General features: G+C 36.0%; 1 protein-coding gene across 1 annotated transcript in view; it reads right to left on the minus strand.

Annotated features, from left to right (window-relative positions):
• CYP2U1 (cytochrome P450 family 2 subfamily U member 1) overlaps positions 1–24,956 on the minus strand; it is a 45,059-nt gene that overhangs the window by 18,083 nt on the left and 2,020 nt on the right. Inside the window, exon 2 of the mRNA XM_072624279.1 lies at positions 365–1,000. Within this exon, the coding sequence (XP_072480380.1) occupies positions 365–1,000 (636 nt within the window). The remainder of the gene's footprint in view (positions 1–364; positions 1,001–24,956) is intronic.

Consider the following 24,956-nt stretch of genomic DNA (forward strand, 5'->3'; position numbering starts at 1 on the left):
ACTACAAGTGGAACCTTGAACCAGTCACTTAGCTTCAGTTCCCTCCTTGGGCAGCAGTTTTTTCCTTTGTAAAATGAGTGAGACCCCTTCTGGCTCTAACTTCTCCAGGAAGCCTTCCCTAACCCCTCGATTCTAGTGCCTTCTCTCTTTTAATTATTTCCTGCTTATCCTGTGTATAGTTTGCTTTGTATTTTATTTGCTTGCATGTTGCCTAGCCCATTAGATTGTAAGTTTCTTGAGGTCAGCGACTGTTTTTCTATTCCCAGTGCTCAGCAAGGTGGCTGGTACATAGTAGCGGCTTAATGTTGATTGATTAATTGATCCTAAATGAAGAACACAGATAACAAAAGCAGCCATTATTTACCTTGCACCTCGGGGTTCAATGACATGTACAGAAGGCACCATAGTAAAGAGTTGGTTGTAGTATCCGTGCCAGCAATGAAGAGATCTCCAATGATATAAAACAAGTAGTCCTCATTGAAGCTACTGTTACAGTTATTCTTTGTCTCCTGTTCCATATGGAGAAGGTACATGTCTATGAAGTCTTGGGGATTTTCCATATCCAAGGTCTCCCGATGTTCTCTGATGATTCCTTTCAGGAAAACAGTTAAATCTTTTTCAATCTGTCTTAATTCCTTGAAGAGCCCAAAGGGAAGGTAATACAGCCAAGGGCAAATGTTGATTAGAAGAATCTGGTTGTTTATGCTGATTTCAAGTCCCCTGGACATGAGGTTAAGCATCTTCTTAAAGTCACTGTTGTTATATTCAAAGCGCTGGCCGAAGCACATGGAACAGATGATGTTGGAGATGGCATTACTAATAATGGGGAAAGGATTAAAGGGGTTTCCTCCATGTTTCTGCATTTCCTCCTTCACGTACTTAAACTCCTTGATGATCTTGGGTTCTAGACTAAGCTTTCCTAGACCGAAATGACGAAGGGTTGAGTGAGAGAACTTTCTCTGTTGTCTCCAGATTGGACCATAACGTGCAAACACGATGCCTGGGGAAGAAAGCAAAGAAAAACGGATACAATCATATAGGGCAAGGCCAAACCTGATGTCCTTTTTTAAGAGGCAATGTAAACCAGGGAAAACATTTTAGTTCTGGTATCAGCATGTTGAACATAGGTTCAAATTCTGTTTCTGATGCTTACACCCTCTATGAGCTGGGACAAGTCCCTCAACTTCCCTGGGCATCATTTTTCTCAACTGGAAAGTGAGGGGCTTCTGAACTCCCGTCTAAGTCTAAGATACTGGTTTGATCTCATCACTTCCTGTACTGGAAGCTCTCCTACGTACATAGAGTACTGAACTGTATTAAAGCCTGCTAAAGAGGTAAAAGCCTGAGAGTAGAAAACACAGCCTCTGCCCTCAGGGAATTTCTACATATTTCTGTAGGACCTCTTAGCTATGATGTTATGGTTAATTGTGCCTAGTTTAAAAATGTTGTGAGAATACACACACCCATTGGATGACTTCACCCCTCATAGCATGGAATAATTGGAAAGACAGCCAGACATGGAAGTTGGGAAAGTTGGGTCTGAATCCCAGCTTTGTAACTAAGGACAAGTTATTTCAACCTTCTGAGCCTCAGGTCCCTCATCTGTAATACTTACCTTACCTTCCTTACAGGAATGCTGTGAGAAAAGAGTCTTATACAGAGCTGGATAAATGTGATTTATCTTATAAGGTCTTCATGACATCTGGGACGTAAGTCCAGTTTTTTTAGATCAACATCATATTAGGCCACCAAGTTTTCCCAACAAAAGCATCCCTTGATACCACCGGCAAAGGTAGACTATTGGACTCATGTTTGAGTCATCTGGTCCAACCTAGCATGGCGGCATTTCTGTCCTCAGGTTGTATTTGTTCAGTATCAAGCCTCTCAGCTATGTTTCCAACACCAGATCAGTTTTTGTACTTGGCCTGATGCTCAGGATACAGTGCTAGTGGCTTACAGTTTTGCCTCACTCCTTTTTCCTTCTGACACTTGCAGTGCCAAGGTTTGCATTTGGCTACAAAATGTTCTATATATCATTAAATAATTTTCTTATATTAATTAATCATATACATGTGTGTGTTCATCCTTCATTGTTGAAAACCATGCCATCAGAGAAATAATGACATGACTTGCACTTGACTTTGTTTTCAGTGAGGGAGGGCTCTGATCACCAGCCTCACTTCTCCAGAGCCATCTGAATCCAGTGACCAGATATTCATCAGGATGACTGGAGATGAGCCAGGATGAGGCAATTGGGGTTAAGTGAGTCACACAGCTAGTGAGTGTCAAATATCTGAGGTGAGATTTGAACTCAGGTCCTCCTGACCTGGTGTTCTATCCACTGCACCACCTAGCTACCCCAATCATATACGTATATAATATATAGATATATTGTTCTATATACATATATACACATACATATATAGTACTATAAAAGGATCAGATTTGTGGATGTACACATATGTGCTATATTATACTATGTATAATATAATATAGCATATATGTGTATCTATTCACAAATCTCATCCTTTAGTAGTATACTTACGTAGTACAATATATGTATATATATACATATAGCATATATGTATATATATTCATAAATCTGATCTTTTTATAGTACAATATATATTCACAAATCAGATCCTTTAATAGCATATGTATGTAGTACAACACATATATATGTATATATATATATATTCACAAATTGGATCCTTTTATAGTACAACATATGTATATATTCACAAATTGGTTCTTTTTACAGCATAATTCCCAACCTAATCATTTTCAATCTAGATCTCATAGATCATGTCATACATATGTAATGTATGTGTAATATATACATACATACATATATATATATAAAATGTAGTGATAGATATAATAGCCAATGAATTTCCATAGGCAGCTTACACAGGCACATCTTCCTTGGATTGGACTCACATCAGACTCTTTACCCCCTTTGTATATATTTTGAATCTCCATGTTAGTCCTACTTGGTAGATTCTCTTCTTTCCTGCTTGCCTCCATCCTCACCCAGGCCCTTCGCAAACACATTTTCTTTTCTGTATTTCAGTTTTTTTCTTATCCTTAAAAGTAGATCCACCTTTTTCTTCTTCTTCAGCTTCAATTCCAGCTTTTCTGCATTTTTTCTGCTGTTTGTAGTTCCATTCCAATATTTATGTGATTATATCTAACCTTTCAGGGCTTCTTTTGGCAGCCTTTTTTTCTGACTTCTCTGGCTAGGTTACTTTCATAAGTTCAACTTTCATGCTAGCTAAGGAGTCCCAGCTAGATAGAGAGTGAACAGAGTGCTGATCTGGGAGTCAGAAAGATTTCAAAGTGCCTGAGTGCAAATTCTCTCAGACATTTAGCTGTGTGACTCTGAACAAGTCACTTACCCTCAGTTTCCCATTCAGTAAAATCTAGATAAGAATAGCAGGGTTGCTGGGAGGTAACACATGTAAATAATCAAATTTAGATCAAATGAGATAAAACTTGCCAAGTACTTTGCAAACCTGGTAGTGCTCTATAAATGTTAGCTATTATCCTTTAGAAATTTATCTTCCTTCAATATGAGCTAGGCTGTTATTTTCATTTTTTTCCTGCTCCTTCTTTCTCCTTAAATAAGTAGAAGTCCTTCTGAGAGTTCCTCTACTTTGTCCCTTTCCTTTACGTGGACTTTAGATAAAGCTCTTGCAAAATATTCTGTCTCCTTCCCTTGGCTTTCTTATCACAATATTTTTTTTTTTTATCCCTATCTGACTATCTAAATAAAAGGGGACATGGTACAGTAGAGGGCAAAGAGCAAAGTCTGAAATTTGGGGCAGACTTGGATTGAATTACACTAGTTATGAACACAGGGAGTTAAACTTTCTCAGTTTCCTGATCTATAAAATGGAGATTATACTTGTATACTTGTATCTTACAGGGTGCTTATAAGGACCAAATGAGCTAATAATAATCTTAGAGTGTTATATAAAACCAATTATCTGTGTTTCTTCCATCTCCCTCCCAAGCCTCACCCCACCTTTCCCATTTTCTTACTTCTCCCTTACCTCTTCCTACAGCCTTCTCTTGAGAGGGCTCTGGAGGCATTCTTGCCTTCACCTGGGCAGGTGTTGACTCTTCCTCTTTATTCTGGGACCTAACAGCCAACCCAACTCTGGGTGCATGCTCAGCTTGCCCACCTAGTCAGTTTTTCACTATACAAGTCCCATATTATTCCCAGTCTACAGGAAGCATTCCTATGTCCTCTTCTTCCACAACTAAATCTGTTTTCTAACTGTGCATGTAACACATAAATGATCTCATGAGCTACACAGGGATAGCCTAAATATGGCCATCTCCAAATTTCTGCACCTAAATGAAAATGACTATTTGACATCTACTGAACCCAAAGCCTAGTATTAGATCACATGGAAGGCCAAGATAAATTCTCAGTCAAGGAATTTACAAGCTAGTACAAGGAATGCCAAATACACTGGTAACTGCAATATGAAGCAGAATGTACTATATTAAAAGAGACCAGAGTCCAAGGGCACCATATTTCTGCTTCCATTGGAGAAATTTTGACAACTTTCTGGGTACTTGCTTCTCAGAGCTGATAAAAGGGATGGTTATTTTATTGTCCTGTTTTCTATCCCTTAGTGACCCAAATTTAAAAGTGAGGCTGAGGAAGCTGACATGTGGAATATGATGTTGGATACTGGTCTATCTCTCTGCGAGACTGTACAGGAAGGGTCTTGGTTCTATTCTCTTCCCACCCTTGAAAGGAAAGATCAAAATCTGACTATAGCACAAAATTTCATTAGACCAGGAGTCACCTGCCTGCAAAACTCCCAAAGGAATCCAAACCAGATGGAAATGTAATTGTGAAATGTTTAACAAAGTAAATAAAAATATATCACAGATAATATTAATTATATTAATAATTATATTATATTAGTTAAATTATTTATAATTAATTATATAATATATAAATAATATATGATATATACAATTAATTATATTACATACATTATATTAATAATATTAATTATATCTATTACATTAATTAATATTAATGTGGTTTTCTAAGTCAATGTGTAGCCTCAGACTCATGATGGAAAATGTTATCTACAACCAGAAAAAGTATGGAGTCTGAATGCAGATGAAAGCATACTCTTTGCTCTTTTTTGTTTGTTTGTTTTGTTTCTTTCTTGTGGTTCCTTCCATTGGTTCTAATTCTTCTTTTGTCCCTGTCATACACAACCTGAACCCTGAGGATCTTCCCCTCCCAGTTTGATTTTTTCCCAGTTTGATTTTTTTTAATTAAAGGGGCCATCCCTTGAGTAACTTAAAGAAGCCTATTCATTGAATGGATGTATCTCACTCAAAATGAGAACGTGATAAGACCTTAGCCTGAAAGGTCCAGGGTCTCCCATTGCATCCTGGGCCATCTCCAGTTGTCCTGATGAATATCAGGCCACTGGACTCAGATGGCTCTGGAGGAGAAAGTGAGGCTGGTGACCTGCACAGCCCTCCCTCACTCAAATCAAAGTCAACTGCAAGTCATGTCATCATCTTAGTGTCATGGTCCTCTTTGAGAACGAAGGACAAACACAACACCACAAGAATTCTTCTTTGCAGTATGACTAATGTGAAAATGTTTAATATGAATGTATATATAGAGCCTATATCAGATTGCATGCAGTTCTGGGGAGGGTGGAGGAGAAAATTTAGAACTCAAAAATCTTATGGAAGTGAATGTTGAAAACTAAAAATTAATTAAAATTTAAAAAAATATATTGCCTTGGGTGTAGGGAAAGAGCAGCAGACTTGAAGTTAGCCAACCTAATTTTGATTCCCTTGCTGCTAGCTATAGCAAGTCACAATCTCTCAGGCCTCAGCGTCCTGATCTATGATCCTATGACTGTGGCAATTGACGAACCTCAATTTACTTTTTGTCTAGAAGCTTTGTTTAGAACAAGGTTCTTTTACCTGGGGTCCACAGAAAGATTTCCAGAGGTCCATAGATTTGGATGAGAAAAAAAGTTTACATATGATTTTAATTAACTGTTGCATTTAAAGGAATCCATAGTGGTTCATGAAAGAACTTTTCCTAAAAAATAGGACATTAAGAAATTGGGGGCTGCTTGATAAGCAATACCAGCCAAGCCACCCCAGCTCAGCCAGCAACTCTGGCTAGATGTTAAATTTAGGAACAAAAATTTTTATTCTATATACTCATTTTCATGCTTATATGAATGTATTTTTTTCCTTTTTAATTTTTAATAAAAGTTGCTCTGTAAAAATTCAAATTTTATCAGTTGAACTAACAAGAGAAAAAAGATCTCTCTGCTTCCCCCAACTGAAGGATAACTAAAGGAATCTGTGGCATGAAGCCGGCAGTGAGATCTGCAAAATTCGAGGGGTTAGGGAGAATCAGCAGAGCTGAGTTAGATGGTTGATTCCATTGTGTTCATCAGACTTAAGTCTCTTACAAAGTTTCAAAATGTTTCCAACAAGAACTGGACAATTTATAGCTCCCCCAACACTGTAAATGTACCTGCATTCCCACAGCACCTCCAATATTGGCTACTTTCATTTGTTCTTTAAAATCATCTTTTCCCATCAAATGGGTATGAAGTGAAGCCTCATTGTTTTCACTTAAATTTCTTTAATTTAGGGTGTACAAGGTGTTCTGGGAGGAAGAGAACCTCTGGTGTTAGGGTTTGCAGACTTTTCAGAGCTGCTTATCCCTCTTTGGTGGATCCACCTTCACCCAACCTGTGGCACGTGCAGTGGCCACACCCCTGGAAAACTGTCTTGGCAGACTGGCTAAACCAGGTTGAGGGTAACTGGCAAGCCTCAAACCTGCCAGTGAGTTAGGGGGATATCTACTTCTGCATGTGAACACTTGTCCCAGCAAAATAGGCAGATGAGAAGAATTTGTTTCAAAGGTGGCCATGAAGGCAGCTGAAATAGGTGCTTTGGAGCGCTTAGAGATTGTCTATCAAAGATGGCAAGGTCATATACTGTATCCTGGGCCATCGCTAGCCATCCTGATTTTTGTCTTGTCATTGGACTTCGATGGCTCTAGAAGAGAGAGTGAGGCTGATGCCTTTATGCAACTCTGCCTCACTTAAATCCAATTAATACACAAGACATCACCCCATGATGTCATTGATCCTCTTCAAAAAATGAAACACGAACAACAACATTTCTTTAATTTGTGGTTAACTATCACATTAGGCAATATTGTAATGAGTTAATATTTTAAAATATTTGTAAGCAAAACAAAACAGAGCACCTTATCACATTGCCTGGCCCACAATAGGCAGTATATTAAATACTAATTACCTTTCTTTTCCCAATCAGTTATTTGGAGTATTTTTTAACATGGCTATTGACAGTATGCAATTCTTTTCTTTTTTAATCTATTTGTTTTCAGTTTTCAACAATCATTTCCATATATTTTAAATTTTCTCCCCCCCTCATCCTTCCTCCCACTCCAAGATGGCATTCAATCTTACATGAGTTCTACACATACATTCCTATTAAATACATTTTCACATTAGTCATGTTGCACAGAAGAATTAAAACGAATGGGAGAAACCATGAAAACAACCAAAACAAAACAAAACCTAACAAAAGAGAAAATAGTCTGCTTCATCCTGTGTTCTGATTCTGTAGTTCCTTCTCTGGATGTGCATGGCATTTTGCCTCAAGAGTCCTTTGGGAATGTTTTATGTCCTTGGCTTGCTCTGAAGGGCTAAGTCTATCAGAAACAGTCCTCACATACTGTGGCTGTTACTGTGGATAATGTTCTCCTGGTTCTGTTCACTGCACTCAGTATCAGTTCATAGAAATTTTTCCAGCTTTTCCCGAAGCCCATTTGTTTGTCATTTCTCATAGCACAATAGTATTCCATTACTTTCATATACCACAACATGTTCAATCATCTGCCAATTGATGGGCATCCCTCAGTTTCCAGTTCTTGGCCACCACAAAAAAAGCTGCTATAAATATTTTTGTACATGTGGGACCCTTTCCCATTTTTATGATCTCTTGGGGATACAGTCCTAGTAGCGATATTGCTGGGTCAAAGGGTATGCACATTTTTATAGCCCTTTGGGCATAGTTCCAAACTGATCTCCAGAATGGTTGGATCAACTCACAGCTCCACCAACAATGACTTGCAATTCTTTTCAAAACAGTGTGTTTATACCTTTGGATCACTCATCTCCTCAGTAATAGCAATTTCTTCAGATATATCTGATACAAATATTTCCCTCCCTCAATCTCCACCCCAGTTTCTCATATTTTAAAGGCACCAGTTTTAGAGCTTTTCAGTTTTATGTAAGCAAACCTCTCACTTTGTCTTTGGGGATCCACTCTATCTTTTGTTTTCTTACAATATTTCTCCCTAGTGAAACTTGGGACAATGACCTCTTTTCAGTCTCTAAAGTTATTTTTTCATGATGTGATCTTTTATACTTAGGTCACATATGGCTTTAGAAATTATTGTGAAATATGGTGTAAGATATTAGTCTAAATCTAATTTCTGCCAAACTGCTTTCTAGATTTCTCAGAAACTCTTAATTAACTTAAGAATCCTTCCCTCAGTAATTTATGCTCTGGAATTTCTCAAGCAATGGGCAATTGTACTAGACTACATCTGTGGCTTATTTTTTCAATTTGTTTAACTAATTTAATTAATGAAGTTAATTAACTTCATGTAAAATTAATTGATTTATTTTAGCTAGTGTCATGTAATTTTGACGATTATTGCTTTATATAGCTTGAAATTTGGTAACACCATATTCCTTTCATTCCTTTTTTCATCATGGAGATTCTAGACCCTTTTTTCCTCCATGTGAATATAGTTTTTATTTTTTCTAGTTTTATAAATTATACCCCTGGTAGTTGGTACAGCACCAAATCTGCATATAAATTGAGATAAAAGCATCGTTCTTATTATAGTGGCATAGTCCAACCCCAAGCAATGAACGAATGAATCTTCCTCCAAATATTTGTCTTTCTTTAATTCTCTGATGAGAAAAAGCATGTGGCCCTGAGATACCAATGCAGCACACAACTCCCCGACAACTGAACCAGGCTAAAATGTCACTGGAAAATGTTTCACCAAATAAGCAAATATGTAATACAACACAAATAATATTAATGTGTGGTTTTCTAAGTCAAAATATGAGCCAAGGAGAGACGTATGCACGGGTTAGTGATTCCCCTTTTATTTGTGTTTGACACTACGGGGGTAGTGGAGTGAGATATGGGTTCAAGTCCTACCTGGGACATATTGGCTTTGTGACTGAGTGAATCACTCATCCTCTCAGTTGTTCTACACAACTTTTTAAGCCCAAAAGATGCAGAGAAGGTGCTGGTCTGCATTGATAAAGGGGCTGTCCTCACCTGGAAGTTCCCTATACCAAGTAAATCAGAGCTCCGGCCTTTCTCTATTTTTGTAGAGTATACTGTAATTAAAGGTATATTGGTCTGAATGTCTCATAAGTTAATTCCCAGATAATTAACACATTTTATAGTTGTTTTGAATGGAATTTCTCTCATGATAGTCACTTCCTGTTTTTAATAGATATGTTGATTATTTTTGTATGGTGATTTTCCTAACAATACTGTGGGGTTGGCAGAATTGTATCATCCCCCATTTTACAGATGAGAGAGCACAGGACGAGGGAAATTAAATATCAAATAGCTCAAGACTGTCAGGCTTTTTTAGTGGTAGAATCATAACCCAAATCCAAGTTTTCTGATTCCTAATCCCATGCTATTTTCTCTGTATCACTCTGCCTAATGAGTTAGGAGAAAAGTGGAAAAAGAGTAGGAGGAGAAAACAAATTTGAAATATTCTAACCCATCATGGATACTCTCTTTCCAAGGACAGAAGCTACTAATGAAAGAACAGTTTTCAGCGTCATTCTTGCAAGATAAGACAGGAAGAGAAAGAGGAGGTCCCAAGAGGGAAATGAAAGATGGAATTTCTCAGAAAAGATTAGAGATACAATACTGAAATTACAAATTTTGTTACAGATTGTGGGTCTGTATAAGTCAAATGACTCATAATAGGAAAGTGTGTTAAGCAAACAACCCTGGTTAAGATCTCAGCATTTTTGCTTCATCTGTCTAGTACTCTGAAGATGGTCTGCATTTTAAAATATTTGGGTGGAAGGTATATATTTTGTTAATTTAGCTGGTTTTTAGAATCAAACAAACATTTATTAAGCAACTGCTATGGCTTAGTATAGACAGTGTGGGATGCTGGTGGTTCCAAGGACAAAAGGTTCGCCCTTCAGAATAGATCCAAAGGGACCTCACAAGGTTACACAACAGAACAAGGTCCTTCCAGGGGCCAAAGAAGATAAACATCATTGAATTAAGTGAAAAAAAAAGAGTAGGATCTCCCTCAGTAGCCAATCTGGATAAGGGCTTTATTATTCTATTAGTAAATAATATCTGATAGTAACGTTTCAAGATTCTAAGACAAAATAGACTAAGTAAGGACTTTGGGGGCATTATAAATAACATAGGCAGCTAAGTGGTACATACAGAACTGGGCCTGGAATTAGGAAGACTCATATCATGAATTCAAATCTGGCTTCAGGCATTTACTAGCCATGTGACCCTTTGCAAGTCACAACCCTGTTTGTCTCAATTTCCTCATCTGTAAAATGAGCTTGAGAAGGAAATGGCAAACCATCCCAGTATGTTTGCCAAGAAAATCCCAAATCAGATGTGACTGAAATGACATAACAAAGAAACATCACAACAAATGAATAGGATATGATAAGCTCCAGCAAACCATCAAAGGGAACTTCAAAGCATTGGTCCAAATATGTAGAGAGGTATCCATGAGTAGGTTTTCTCTTGAGATTTTTTTTTTCTCTTTTCCCTTTCTCTTGAGGCTTAAACTGTAGTGAAAAGTGCTTAGGTTAGGGAAATGGAAAGAAATTCCTGACACAGTAATAATCCTTTTCATTCATTTAAAAAGATAATGCTACTTACTTACCTCTAGGAAAGAATGACATGATGTTACTTCCATCAATAGTGATGGTTTTGAGTTCTCCATCTACAATCTTTTGCTCCAATTAAGCCAATAAGCATTTATTGAACATCTACAAAGTGTCAGGCACTGTACTAAGCATTGGGGAAACAAAGAATGGTCCATATACTCTGCTCTCAAGGAAATCACAATCTCATGAAATAACATGCAAACCACTAAGTATAATAAAAAAAAAATACTATATAGGATAAATAGGAGATTATCAATAGACAAGAACCACTAGCAACAAGGAAGGGCCAAGAAAAGGCTTGAAGAGGATGTGACTTTGGTTGAGATGTGAAGCCAAGGAAGCCGGGAGGTGGAGATGAGTTTAAGGCATGGAATTCACTCAGTAAAAGGGTATGGAATAAGGATATGAATGAAATGTCTTGTGTGTGAAAAATAGCAAGGAGGCCAGTGTCACTGGATTGTTGAGTACATGGAAGGAGAAAGGTATAAAAAGACTGAAAAAGGCAGAAGCAGACAAGTTTTTGAAGGACTTTGAATGCCAAAACAAAGTAATTTATATTTGATCCTGAAGATAACTGGTAGCCATCCGAGTTTATTGAATTGGAGGATGATATAGTCAGACCTGTGCTTTAGAATGAGCATTTTAGACCTAATGGACTAGAATAGGGAGAGAGTTGAGGCAGGGAAGGCTATACAGTAGTCTAAGCATGAAGTAATGAGACCTAACACCAGGGTGGTTGTAGTCTAATAAAAAAAAAAAAAAGGTATGTTTATGTTGCAAAGGTTCTATATGAGAGGCAAGAGACAATGTCAATAATGACAACTAGGTTGGAAACCTGGGTGAATAGGAAGATGGTGCCCCCTTTGACAGTAATAGGAGGGTCTGAGGAGAAAGATAGTAAGTTTAGTTTTGAATATTTGAGTTAAAGATTCCAAAAGGACATCAAGTTTGAGATAGCCAATAGCAGTTGGAGATTTAAGACTGGGAGTCAGAAGAGGCGAAAATTGGACAAGTAGATCTAGGAGTTTCTTGCACAGATACTGAATCCACAAGAGATGATGAGATTACCAAGTGAAACAGTATAGAAGAGGGTCCAAGACAGTCTTTCAAGAGACACTCAGTGTTAGACATAACTTGGAAGATGATACAGTAAAGGTGACTGAGAAGAATTAATTATACATATAGACATAGAACCAGGAAAGATAATGTCACCAAAACCTAGAGAGAAGAGAGTATTCAAGGAAAAAATGTTGATCAATAGCATCCAAAGTTTCAGAGAGGTCAAGAAGAATTAAGATTTGGAAAAAGGTTATTAGATTTGGCAATTTAGAGATCCCTAGCACCTCTGGAGAGTGCACCTTCAATTAAATATGAAGTTTAAGCCACACTTTACAGAGTTAAGAAGAGAGTGGCACTGAGGATAAGAGAGGAAATAGTGAGAAAGGCATCCAGGTGATGTGACATTAGGAGTAAGGGGGAGGGAGGAGGTCTCAGCAAATGGCCTCAATTTTTTAAGTGAAATGTGAGGTAAGATTTTCAGTGGAGAGGATGAGGGAAGGGGCAGTTATTAGAGGTTTGAGGAGAGGTGAAAATATGTAGAAAAGTATCTGTGGTGAGTGGGGTAGTGAATCAATTAGGGAGATATAAAAAGATTGCCTTGCTACAGTGAGAGCCCAATTGAGACTAATATGAGCAGTCCTTTCTGACTAAGGACAGTTATGAAGTGACCATTGGCAGTGAGGGTAGAGTTCGATTGTGTAACTAAGAAAAAGTGAAGCTAGCTAACCCTTTCAAAGACGGGTCCTATCTAAGCTTTAAGAAAATGAGTTAACTAGCCTTAGACTATTGTAATACCTCTAGTAAAAGGATACAAAATAACACTTATTGTCAGAAGTATTTTTTACCAGAGGGAGAAACTATATAGAGATATGGTCCATGAAATCAGAAAAGAGAGCTAGATTCAACTACAGATACATTTTATGAATACTATCATTACACGCTAAATATTTTTTAAAAAGCAAATACTACCTGAGCTAATGTTGCATGTGCAACTGAATATGGACTTTCATGCTCAACTTTCTGAATGCCTGTTTTTATTTGTGGTTGACCATCCACCTACTCCTTCTGTAATGCCAAGACAATGTTGTCTTGTCTGTACAACTCTTCACCGGTATTAAGTTGCAGCCTGACCACACCCAGCACATACTTCTCCCTGACCCTTTGGATGACCCACAATTTTAATTTTTCCGAGACCATTGTGTTTCCATGGCTTTTTTTGCAGTATCAGTCAGAAAAATATTGATGTTAAAAAGATTGACCCTTTGTTTCTAGAAGAAATTAGAAGTCATCAAAAGCAATGCCCAATGTGCTAAAGGCAATCTGGAATATTCTTATTCTGCTCAGTTCTGGACCAGCTCATTTCTTTTGAAAACCATTTGTTCCACCAAATAAGACAAAATAATACAAAATGTAGATATGCTCATCCACCTACTGGCAGCTATATGGTACAGTGAGGAAAGCAATGGACTTGAAAGAGGCCTTTCACTCAGAAAGAGGCCTGAATTCAAATCCACTCTCAGACACTTAATAGCTATATGATTCCACATTTGTAAAACAGGAATAATAAGTGCACTTACCTCACAGGGCTGTTGTAGGGACAAAATGAAATCTTTGCAAAGTATTTTGCAAACCTTAAAAGTATTATAGAAATGCTGGTTATTATTTTGGCAGGGACCGTAAGATCACAGATTTAGAACTAAAAGGGAACTTAGAGGTCATCTCATTTAACCTCCTTGTTTTACAGATGAAGAAACTGAGGCCAAGAAAAGTTAAGTGATCTGAGGTACCACAGGTAATCAGCATCACAGGAAGAACTTGAAGTCCTTGACTCCAGTGTTACTTCTCTTTCTACATGGCTCCTCTTCTGTCTTGATGCTTCCTTATCTAAAATTCTCTTAATCTCCTTCCTGGGGGATCCTCTCTGTCTCTGTCTGTCTCTGTCTGTCTCTCTCAATATCTTTTTCTGCAAGAACTTAAAAATAATTTAAATTTAAAAACCAGATGCCAACCCCAAAATGAAACTAACTACTAATCAAGGACATATACACGATCAACATCCTGGTATTCAGGATCTCTTGTCCAGATATAGATCAGGATAGCTGGAGATGGCCCCCACATAGCTTATCACTGTCCATAAGGTGGAAAATCTAAAAGTCAGTTGAACCTCAGTAGGCTTGGACTATGGTTGAATGAAAATTAATAACACTTTGGGCATAGCTGGACAGCAGGGGAAACTGCTATTATACTGTCATTCAAAATGCTAATTTCTCAAATAAGGAAGCTAGGTGGCACAGTGAGTAGAGTGCTGGGCTTGAAGTCAGGTTGCCTTCTTCCTGAGTTTAAATCTGGCATTGGATACTTACTAGCTGTGTGACCCAAGGCAAGTCATTTAACCTTGTTTGCCTCAATTTCCTCACTTGTAAAATGAGCTGGATGACCTAAATTCAAGTCTGACATATCCTTGATGTGTGATCCTGGGCAAGTTAGTATTTTAGGCAATTCTCTGAGACTATAAATTGCCAATCTTCATTAATAGAGAGAGCTTCTCATCAGGAGCTCTTTATACCATGAAGTCATAAGTCCAGACCCTATCCTTATTGCACATTACAGACATGTAATAAGTTCATTTTGTATGGCCTTTTTGTTAGCAGAAATCATTTTAAATGCAGAGTTCATCTTCCTTTGGGATTAACACAGTAGCTTCTAAGTTTTTTGATGTCAGGAACCCTATCTAATAGTAATTGGAGTCTCCTCTAAATACACCCAAGGGCACTCAAATATTTGTGGATTGATTCCAGGGATGAAATTTAACATTATACAGTAATTTGCTTCAGATTCCTAAAAGTTTAATTACATTAATCCACTTTATTCTTAGTCATAATTTGATTATTTTTCACTACTTTTTTGTGGGTTAATGAAAATAATCTGTTACATTTTAATTTTACCATCTTTATTTTTAAAATGTATTTTTATTTATTTTGTTAAGTATTTCCCAACTCTATGTAAAAAAAATAACAATCTTTAAAAAAAAATTTAGTTCAAAATTCTTTTCCTCCCTTCCTTCTCCTAGAGAAGGCAAGAAATTTGATATCAATTATATGTATGAGGTCATGTAAAACATATTTCCATATGAAACATGTTGCAAAAGAAAACAGGCAAAAATTAAATATGAAAAATAAAGTTAAAAAAAAATCTGCTTCAACCCCTATTCAGAGTTCATCATTTCTCTCTCTGGAATTGGATAGCATTTTTCATTGTGAGTCCTTTGGAATTATCTTGGATTGTTATCTTGATCAGAGTAGCTAAGTTTTCCTTTCAACATTGCAGTTACTGTGTACAGTGTTCTCCTGGTTCTGTTCATTTTACTTTGCATCAGTTTATATGTCTTCCTAGGTTTTTCGGAAACCGTCTTGCTCATCATTTCTTATATTTATTTCTTATAGTATCAATCATATACCACAACTTCTTTAGCCATTCCCCCATTGATGTGCATTCCCTTGATTTCCAATTCTTTGCCACCACAAAAAGAGTTACTGTATTGTGTACAAATAGGTCCTTTCCCCTTCTCTTTGATCTCTTTGTGATACAGACCTAGTAGTGGTTTTTCTGGGTCAAAGGGTATGCATACTTTTATACCCTTTGGGCATAGTTCCAAATTGCTCTCCACAAAGCTTGAACCAGTTCACAGCTCCACCAACAGTGCATTAGTGTTCCAATTTTTCTACATCCTCACCAGTGTGTCATTTTTCTTTTCTGTCATGTTAATCAATCTGACAGGCGGGAGGTAGTATCACAGAGTTGTAAGAATCTGTATTTCTCTAATCAGTAATGAATAAGAGCACTTTTTCATGTGACTATTAATAACTTTGATTTCTTTTTCTGAAAAGTGCATGTTCATATCCTTTGACCACTTATTAATTGGGAAATGGTTCTCATCTTTATAAATCTGGCTTAGTTCCCTATATATTTGAGAAATGAGGACTTCATCAGAGAAACTTGCCATAGATTTCCCCCCAGTTTCTTGTTTTCCTTTTAATTTTGGCTGTATTTGTTTTATTTGTGAAAAAGCCTTATAATTTCATGTAATCAAAATTATCTATCTTACTTCTTGTGATCTCCTCTGTTTCTTATTTGGTCATGAAGTCTGCTTTTATCCACAATCTGACAAGTACATTTTTTCATGCTCCCCTATTTTACTTTATGATATCACCCTTTATGTCTTAATCATTTATCCATTTTGACCCTATCTTGACATATAGTGTGGGATGTTGGTCAATACCTAGTTTTTGCTAAACCACTTTCCAGTTTACCTAGCAATTTTTATCAAATGGTAAGTTCTTACCCTCAAAGCTTGGATCTTTGCATTTTTCAAACCCTAGATATTTATGGTGATTTTACCACTGTGTACTGTGTACATGATGTATTCCACTGATCCTCTGTTTCATTTCTTAGACCAATTACAAGATTGAATTTGGTAATGACTCCTTTGAATATAACCTGAAATCTGGAACTGCTATGCCACCTTCCTTCACATTTTTTCAATTGATATTTCCTTAATATTCTTGACCTTTTGTCCTTCCAGATGAACTTGGTTACTAATTTTTTTCTAGTCTATAAAATTATTCTTTGGTAGTTTGATTGGCATGGCACCAAATCATTAATTTAGTAAGAATTGTCATTTTAATATATTGGATTGGTCCACCCATTAGCAATGAATATTTCTCCAATCATTTAGATGTTTTTATTTGTGTGAAATGTGTTTTATAACTGTGTTCTTATTTTCCCTAGGTTTGTCTTGGCAGTCAAGTAGACTCTCTAGTACATTACATTTATTTATTTAGATAGAATTTATCAGTCTATCTCTTCTTGCTGTGTTTTGTTGGTAATATACAGAAAGGTTGATGATTTATATGGGTTTATTTTATATCCTGCAACTTTGCTGAAGCTAATTGTTTCAACTAGTTTTTTAGTTGATTTTCTGTTGTTCTTTAAATATGCCATCATATCATCTGCAAAGAGTAATAGTGTTGTTTTCTCCTTGCCTATTTCACTCCTTCGATTTCTTCTTTCTCATCTTATTGTTAGAGCTAGCATTTCTAGTACAGTATTGAAAAACAGTGGTGATAAGCACATCCTTGTTTCACCCCTGATCTCACTGGGAAGGCTTCAAATTTATCCTTATTACATAAAATGCTTGTTCTTGGTTTCGGGTAGATACTATTTATCATTTTAAAAAAAATTTCATTATTCCCTGAATTTTTCTAGTTGTTGTTTTTTTTAAAGGAATGGGTGTTATATTTTGTCAAAGGTTTTTTCTGCATCTATTGACATATAATCATATAGCTTTTGTTGTTTTTGTTAAGGATATGGTCAGTTATGCTGATAGTTTTCTTAGTACTGAAACAGCCTGAGTTCTTGGTATAACTCCGACCTGGTGACAGTGTATAATCGCTGTCATATGTGATATAGTCTCCTTGTTAGTGTTTTATCTAAAGTTTTTGCATTGATATTAAGAAAGTTGGTCCATAGTTTTCTGTCTCTGTTTTTTCTCTATCTAGTTTAGGTATCAAAATCACATTTGTGGCATAAAAAGGAATTTTATAGGATGCCTTTGTCTATTTTTATTTAGTTTATTTGGTATTGGGATTAATTATTCCTTAAATGTCTGGTAGAATTGATTTGTAAATTCATCCAGGCTTGGGAGCTATTGATGGCTTGTTCAATTTCTTTTTTTCTAAGATGGGGTTATTTAAGTATTCTACTTCCTCTACTATTAATCTAGATAGTTAAATTTTTTGTAACTATTCAACCACTTCACTTACATTGTCAGTTTTACTGGCATATCTAATAATTGCTCTAATTTCATCTTCATTGGTGGCGCATTCATTCTACTCATTTTGATTCTAATGATTTTGATTTTCTTTTTTTGAATCAAATTAAACAAAGCTTTATCTATTCCATTGGGTTTGTTCATAAAACTAGCTCCTAACTTTATTTATTAGTTCAGTGTTTGCTTTTTGTTTTGTTTTTTACTTTCAAGTTTATTAATATCTCCTTTGATTTTCAAGATTTCCATTTTCATATTTAATTGGGTTTTTTAAATTTATTCATTTCTTAGGTTTTTTTAATTGAATACCCAATTAATTGATCTGCTCTTTCTTTTATTGATGTACACATTTAGAGATATAATTTTTTCCCTTCATACTGTTTTGGCTGCATCCCACACATTTTAACTACTGTCTCATTGCTGTCATTCTCATTAGTGAAATTATTTATTATTTCTGTGATTTGTTCTTTGACCCAATCATTCTTTAAGATTAGATTATTTAGTTTTCAATTATTTTTTTAATCTATGTTTCCATGACCCTTTATTAAATGTAACTTTATTGCATTATCTGAAAATGAAGCTTTTAATATTTCCTCTTTTCTACATTTGCTTGAGGGATTTTTATGCCTATAACATTCTAGGGAATTTTTCTTTTGGAATCTCTTTCAGGTGATCAGGTGGATACTTTCAATTTCTATTTGATCCTTTGGTTTTTGGGTACCAAGGGCAGTTTTCCTTGATAATTTCTTAAAATACAATGTCTAAGCTCTTTATTTGATCATGGCTTTCAGTTAGTCCTTTAATTATGTGTTCTTGATCTAGTTTCTAGGTTAGCTGGGCATTTTTTTTTAATGAAACATTTCACATCTAATTTTTTTTATTGTCTTTGTTTTATTGTTTCTTGATGTCTTGAAGAGTCTTTCAGCTTCCACTTCCCTAGTTCTAGTTTTTAAAGAATTATTTTCTTTGGTGAATTTTTGTATCTCTTTTTCCATTTGACGAATTCTGCTTTTTAAGGTGTTTGTGTGTATGTGTGTGTGCCTCTTTTACCAAGTTGTTAATTTTCTTTTCATAATTTTCTCCCTTTGGTTTTATTTATTTACCTAATTTTTTCTCTACCACTCTGATTTTGAAAATCATTTTTTAGCTCTCCTAGAAATTATTGTTGGGCTTGTGTCCAATTCATAATTGTTTTTCCCTTTGAGACTTTGCTTGTAGATGTTCTGACTTCAATGTCTTCTTTTGCGTTTGTGTCTTGATCTTCCCTGTCACCTTAGTAGCTTTTTATAGTCAGCTTATTTTTTGTCATTTGCTCGGTTTTTTACCCTATTTTTTTTATTTTGAACTTTAAGTTAATGTTGGGCTTTGTGTCCAGTGTGTTGGCAGGAGGCACAGTGTCTCAAGCTTTTTTTTTTTTTTTTATTAGCACTGCTGCTTTCAGAACTTGGAAGTTTTGAGTGCTTCCAAGGTGGTGTGATTGTGGAGAGAGGTGTTGTCACTGCTGTCCTGGTCTGCACTCTAGTCCTTGCCCGAAAAAGGGTAAGATCTCTTGGGACTAAAATTGATAGTGCTCATCAAAGCTCTTGCCCCTTTGGGACCAGAAGAAATACTGTTCCTCAGGGTCCTTGATCCCTAGTGACCAAAAGTTATACTGCCTCTCAGGGCTTTCACTCCTTCTTCATCAAAAGTGCTCCTCTCTGCCCTTGAACTATGAACCCAGAAGTGGGTATGGAAAATAGAGCTGCCAAGCAGCATCTGGCCCAGTATTTGGTGCTAGCACAGGGGTTCCCTATAATTTCTTTCAGACCAATTACCAGGTTCCCTTACCATCTCTAGCTTGAGGGCTTATGAAGCTGCTCCTACCTCCTTGCCACTCTTTAGTGCCACTGCTGGTGTTTCATCCACATGGGCTGAATTCAGTTCAGCCTCCACCCCCTTGTCGCACACAGATTTCTCTTTCCAACCTCCTAAGTTATCTTGGGCTAGAAAAACATCTCATTCGGATCTTTTATTGGCTCTGTCATTTCAGAATTCAATTTGAGACATTAATATTAAAGTTGTTTGGGTGGAAATGTTGGGAGAACTCAGCTTCCTGCTTTTTCCACTGTCATCTTGACTCCCCTAATTTACCACTTTTAATTTTAGAGGCATTATGGAGATATAATCTCAACAAAGAAGGTATAACTAATGTATGTCACAGTAATTTCTCCCAAATTAATTCTTTCCAATACCTCATCATACTGTGGAGATGACCCTAGATTCTTAAAGGTACTGTCAATAGACTGAAAGCTGGGAAAGTACACCAACTTGGAAAAGTATCAATTATACACCTATTTGTCATCTTTTTAAAATTATTTTTTTCCAATTATTCACCACTTTTTTTTTCTCCCACCTTTCTCTCCCCTCCCTACAGTGGAAAAAACAAAAAGACAAAACACCAAACCCTTGCAATAAATAAACATAGTCAAGTAAAATAAAAATCTCCATGATATTGGTCAAGTTTTAAATATATATCTCATTACATACACCGTATCTATAATCTCTCTGTCAGGAGGTAGTTAGCATTGGTTAGCATATTTTGTCCTTCATCCCCTGTAATCACAGTTGATTACATTTATACATACATCGATAAATTGATACACCCAATTGATAGGAACCTCCTTAATTTCCAGTTCTTTGGCATCATAAAAAAGGCTACTATATTGCACAAATAGGGCCTTCTCTTTCTGTGATCTCTTTGGGACATGTTTAACAATAACGAGTCAAGGAGTATATACAGTTTAGTAATATACGTATATACAATAATATAGTATATACAGTTCAGTAATTAGGTTTAGTTTCAAGGTGCTCTTTAGACTGACTGGACCAATTAATTTACAGCTCCATCAACAATCCATTAACATGTCTATTCTCCTGAAGCCCCTCCAACACTTTGACAGCTTTGTTAATCTGAAAGGTGTGAGATAGAATCTCAGAATTACTTTAATCTGGATTTTTCTAATTGCTGATGACTGGCTATAGATAGCTTGGCTTTCTTCCCTTGAGAAATGCTTGTTCATATCCTTTGACAATTTACAAGTTATGGAATGGCTCTTATTCTTAAAATTTATATTCTTATAAATTTTATTCCTTATATATCTTAGAAACGGGACCTTTATCAAAGAAATTTGCTACAGAGATTTTTTTTTTCTATGTTAATTACTTTCCTTTTAATTTCTGCTGCATTGCCTTTATGGAAAACTTTTTTAAAATTATGTAACAAAAACTACACATTTTATCTTCTGTGATCTTCTCTGTTCCTTGTTTGGTCATACATATGAAAAGTAATTTCTTACTTATTCCGCTATTTTGTTTATGAGATGATCTTTCATATCCAGATCCAGCTTGCTTAAGTTCAGAGGGATTCATTGCCAAAAGACTGGGCATGAAGTGATCATATTTTTTTCTGCTCCAGAACACCAAAAAAATGGAAAATGGATAAATTTAGATTACTTCCATTTCTGAAGGAAGTTTAGCCAATGTAAATCAATCAACATAACAAGGGGACCAAAAGAACCTGGAAATTACCTTAACCAAGGTAATGGTTTCTTTGCCAAGAGAGGACATATGGCAGCCAAGGGCAAAATGGTTTAGAATATAAACTCATTTGTAAGATCTTACAGAGAAAATTTGTGGAATATAATGAAAAATACTGCTTCCAAAAATTGAGAAGCAGTGGAAGGCAAAATCAGTTTAAAGATAAGCTGGCAAGAGATCCATCTATCCAAAGCCATTTCAAGGCATCTAGTTGGCACAGCACAAGCATCAGAGTTAGAAGACTTGAGTTATTTTTTTCCTATTTTTATTAAATTATATTTATTTTATTTTGAACTTAAGAAATAAGCATTTCCATAATATAGTAGAATGAAAAAAAGATGATTACATATGAAACTACAAATCTATTATGTGCAACTTGCTATTTCTTTTAAATATATAACAAAGTTATCACATAACTTTTTCCCCCTCTTTTTCTCACTTCATCCTAGAAATGGCTACAATTAGACTCAAATACACGCGCGCACACACACACACACACACACACACACACAAATATATGTATATAATATGTAAGGCCATTCAATACACACTTCTATTTATTAGTTCTCTGGATGCAGATAGCATCTTCCTTCATAGGTCTTTTGTAGTTAATCAGGGTATTTAGTCATTCATTGCTGTAGACTATGGGATGTAAAATGGATAGTTTTGATTATATGAAATTAAAAAGCCTTTGTATAAATAAAACAAATGTAGCCAAGATCAGAAGGAAAGCACAAAATTTTGGAGGGGGGATTTTATAGACAGTTTCTCAGATAAAGATCTTATATCTAAAATATATAAAGAACTTTGTGAAATCTATAAGAATACAAGTCGTTCTGCAACTGATAAATGGTCAAAGCATATGAACAGGCGGTTTTCTGATGAAGTCAAAATAATTTATAATCATATAGAAAAGTGCTTTAAATCATTATGGATTAAAGAAATGCAAATTAAAACAATTTTGAGATATTATTTAATACTTGTCAGATTCTCCAAAATGATTGAAGAGGAAACTTACAATGCTGGAGGAAGACTTGAGTCCAAATCCAGCCTCAAAATTGATCTGGGACAAGGCACTTACCTCCTCCCTCAGCTTTCTCAGGTGTAAGATGGGTATAATAATATTACTTACCTCCCAGAGTTATTTTAAGGATCGAATAAGATAATAATTGTAAAGCACATAGGACAGTACCTGGCACCTAGTAAGCACTATCTAAATGTTAATTGTAAGGATATTTAAGGATAAAACTGGAAATATAATGAAAAACTTTTTTGCTCATTTTAAAAAGCACTTACTGCATCTCATAGCTTATTGCCTCTTAGGACTGAAGAGGAATCCTAATACTTTCAGACTATAAAATCTCTTCTTTGGATCATTTTGTAGCTTTGTTCTAGATTATCTCCATTTATGTTGTTCACAGTGCCTGGCACATTTGTTGTTTAGCCATTCGATCATGTCTTCCTGACCCTGTGGACCCTGTTGCCCAACAGGTTTTCTTGGCAAATATACTGGAGTGATTTGCCATTTCTTTCTCCAGTGGATTAGGCAAGCAGAGGTTAAATCACTTCTTCAGTTCACACAGCTAGCAAGTGTCTGATGCCAAATTTGAACTTCCTGACTCCAGGTCCAGCATTCTATCCACTGAACCATCTTGCTGCTTCAATTTGCAGATCGCAGGGGCTTAATAATAAATACTGGTTGACTGAGTTCATTGAAGGGTAGTGACCAGAACTTGCATGAATGTGTGTTATCATCAGCAAATAGTCTATAATGTGTTACCTAGATCTCTTTCCTGAGGCAAAATAGATGAGTTAATTTTATTTTTTGCCTAAATATTTCACTTGTTTATGATGAAATTCTTCCACTTTTGCCCCCTTTACACAGAGTAAGATTTCCTCCAGCAACTAATTTTACTTTCTGGATCTTAGCATCAGCTGGATACCTGAAAATACCACTATGCAATTCCTCTGATTTATAGTAACATCATAAGACCAGTCTCCATCAAAAATATCTGGAAGAAAATGTAACCCACAATTCCAAACAAGTGCCTCTTTGTTCCTTCCCTTTGTCTCTTATTTCTGAGTAAATTCTCTAGTTGTAAAAAAAATCCCCTGACCTAATGTTCCAATTTTTAATGGCCTTTGCTTTCATCATCTTCAACTAAATTTGTATTCCAGGAGTTTATAGATCTTTTAAATGCATCTCTTCTTTCTTCAGTCTCAGATCAAATGCAACTATTTAATTATTTAAAACTAATTTTTTCTCATTATCAGTCACAGATTTGGATCCATATCTCTTCCTTTGCTTTCCACATCATTTTCAAATGCCCAATTTGGCTTAACTGAATGTATTTTTTTCCCAGTCTTTCTTATGTATTGGAATATTTTCAAATTTTCTTTAATTGATTTTTTTAATTTGCCAACATCCATTTTCTGAATGGACGCTCCTACCTTTTTCTAATGAAACATTCTTCTTCTTACCAATCTTCTTGTTAATAACAACGACAATATCCAGATCTTATACAGCACCCATTACGTACCTGACACAGTGATAAACAATTATTATTTCATTTATCCTCATGATAACCCTAGGAAGTAGGTGCTATTACTATCCCCATTTTACAGTTGAGGCAACTGGGGAAAACAGAGATTAAATGACAGACAATGGAGAACCTGTACTTGGCATCTTGTATCTCTGTATTTCTAGTAAATCGATCAATAAACATTTATGAAGAACCTATGTGCCTGACACTGTGCTAAGTGAAGATATTAAAAGGGACATTACACGGGAAAAGATTAAAAATCAAACTGTCAGGGCTGCTGGCCTTTATTTTCTTTCCTAAATCCACAGAATTCTAAGCTGGAGCTAGGTTAACTTAAGGGTTATCTAGTCCAATCCCCTCATTTTATAAATTAGGAAACTAACATCCCGAGAAGTCAAGCTATTTGCCTAACATGATACAAGTAAATAAATTGTAGATCTAGGATCCTAACCTAGGTCCTTGCTGTAAAAATCCAGAAATATTTCCACTTTACCACACTAATGGTCTGCTTCTAGATGAAGTTCATGATTTAGGAAGTAACTCCCTAATCCAGTCCTCGAACTTTCCCTACTCCTCCCCCTCCATTCTTTCCCTTCCAACCCCCAGTCCCCCAAGCAGCTACTTTTGATTTCCCCAAAGACTTTTAGATCACCTCTGATTGGGTAGTGCAAGCTGAGGATGAAACACAGATTTAAATGCGCACAGGACAAAAGTTACAGTCAAATGGAGATCAACAGGAAAAGGGTTTTGAGGATGTTGCTGGGGCCACAAAATGTGGCCCTGATTCAACAGTTTTCAGATTTAAATGCTGAGCTGGACTGAAAATCCAGGATCAAGAAACTTGCTTTATATGAGATGGGCAAAAGTCAGGGCAGCAGGCAAGGAATAAGAAGACTTTTAGGGATAGTACCTGGCACACAGTAG

This window comes from Notamacropus eugenii, chromosome 7 (genome assembly GCF_028372415.1).
Source record: "Notamacropus eugenii isolate mMacEug1 chromosome 7, mMacEug1.pri_v2, whole genome shotgun sequence".
Taxonomy (NCBI): Eukaryota; Metazoa; Chordata; class Mammalia; order Diprotodontia; family Macropodidae; genus Notamacropus; species Notamacropus eugenii.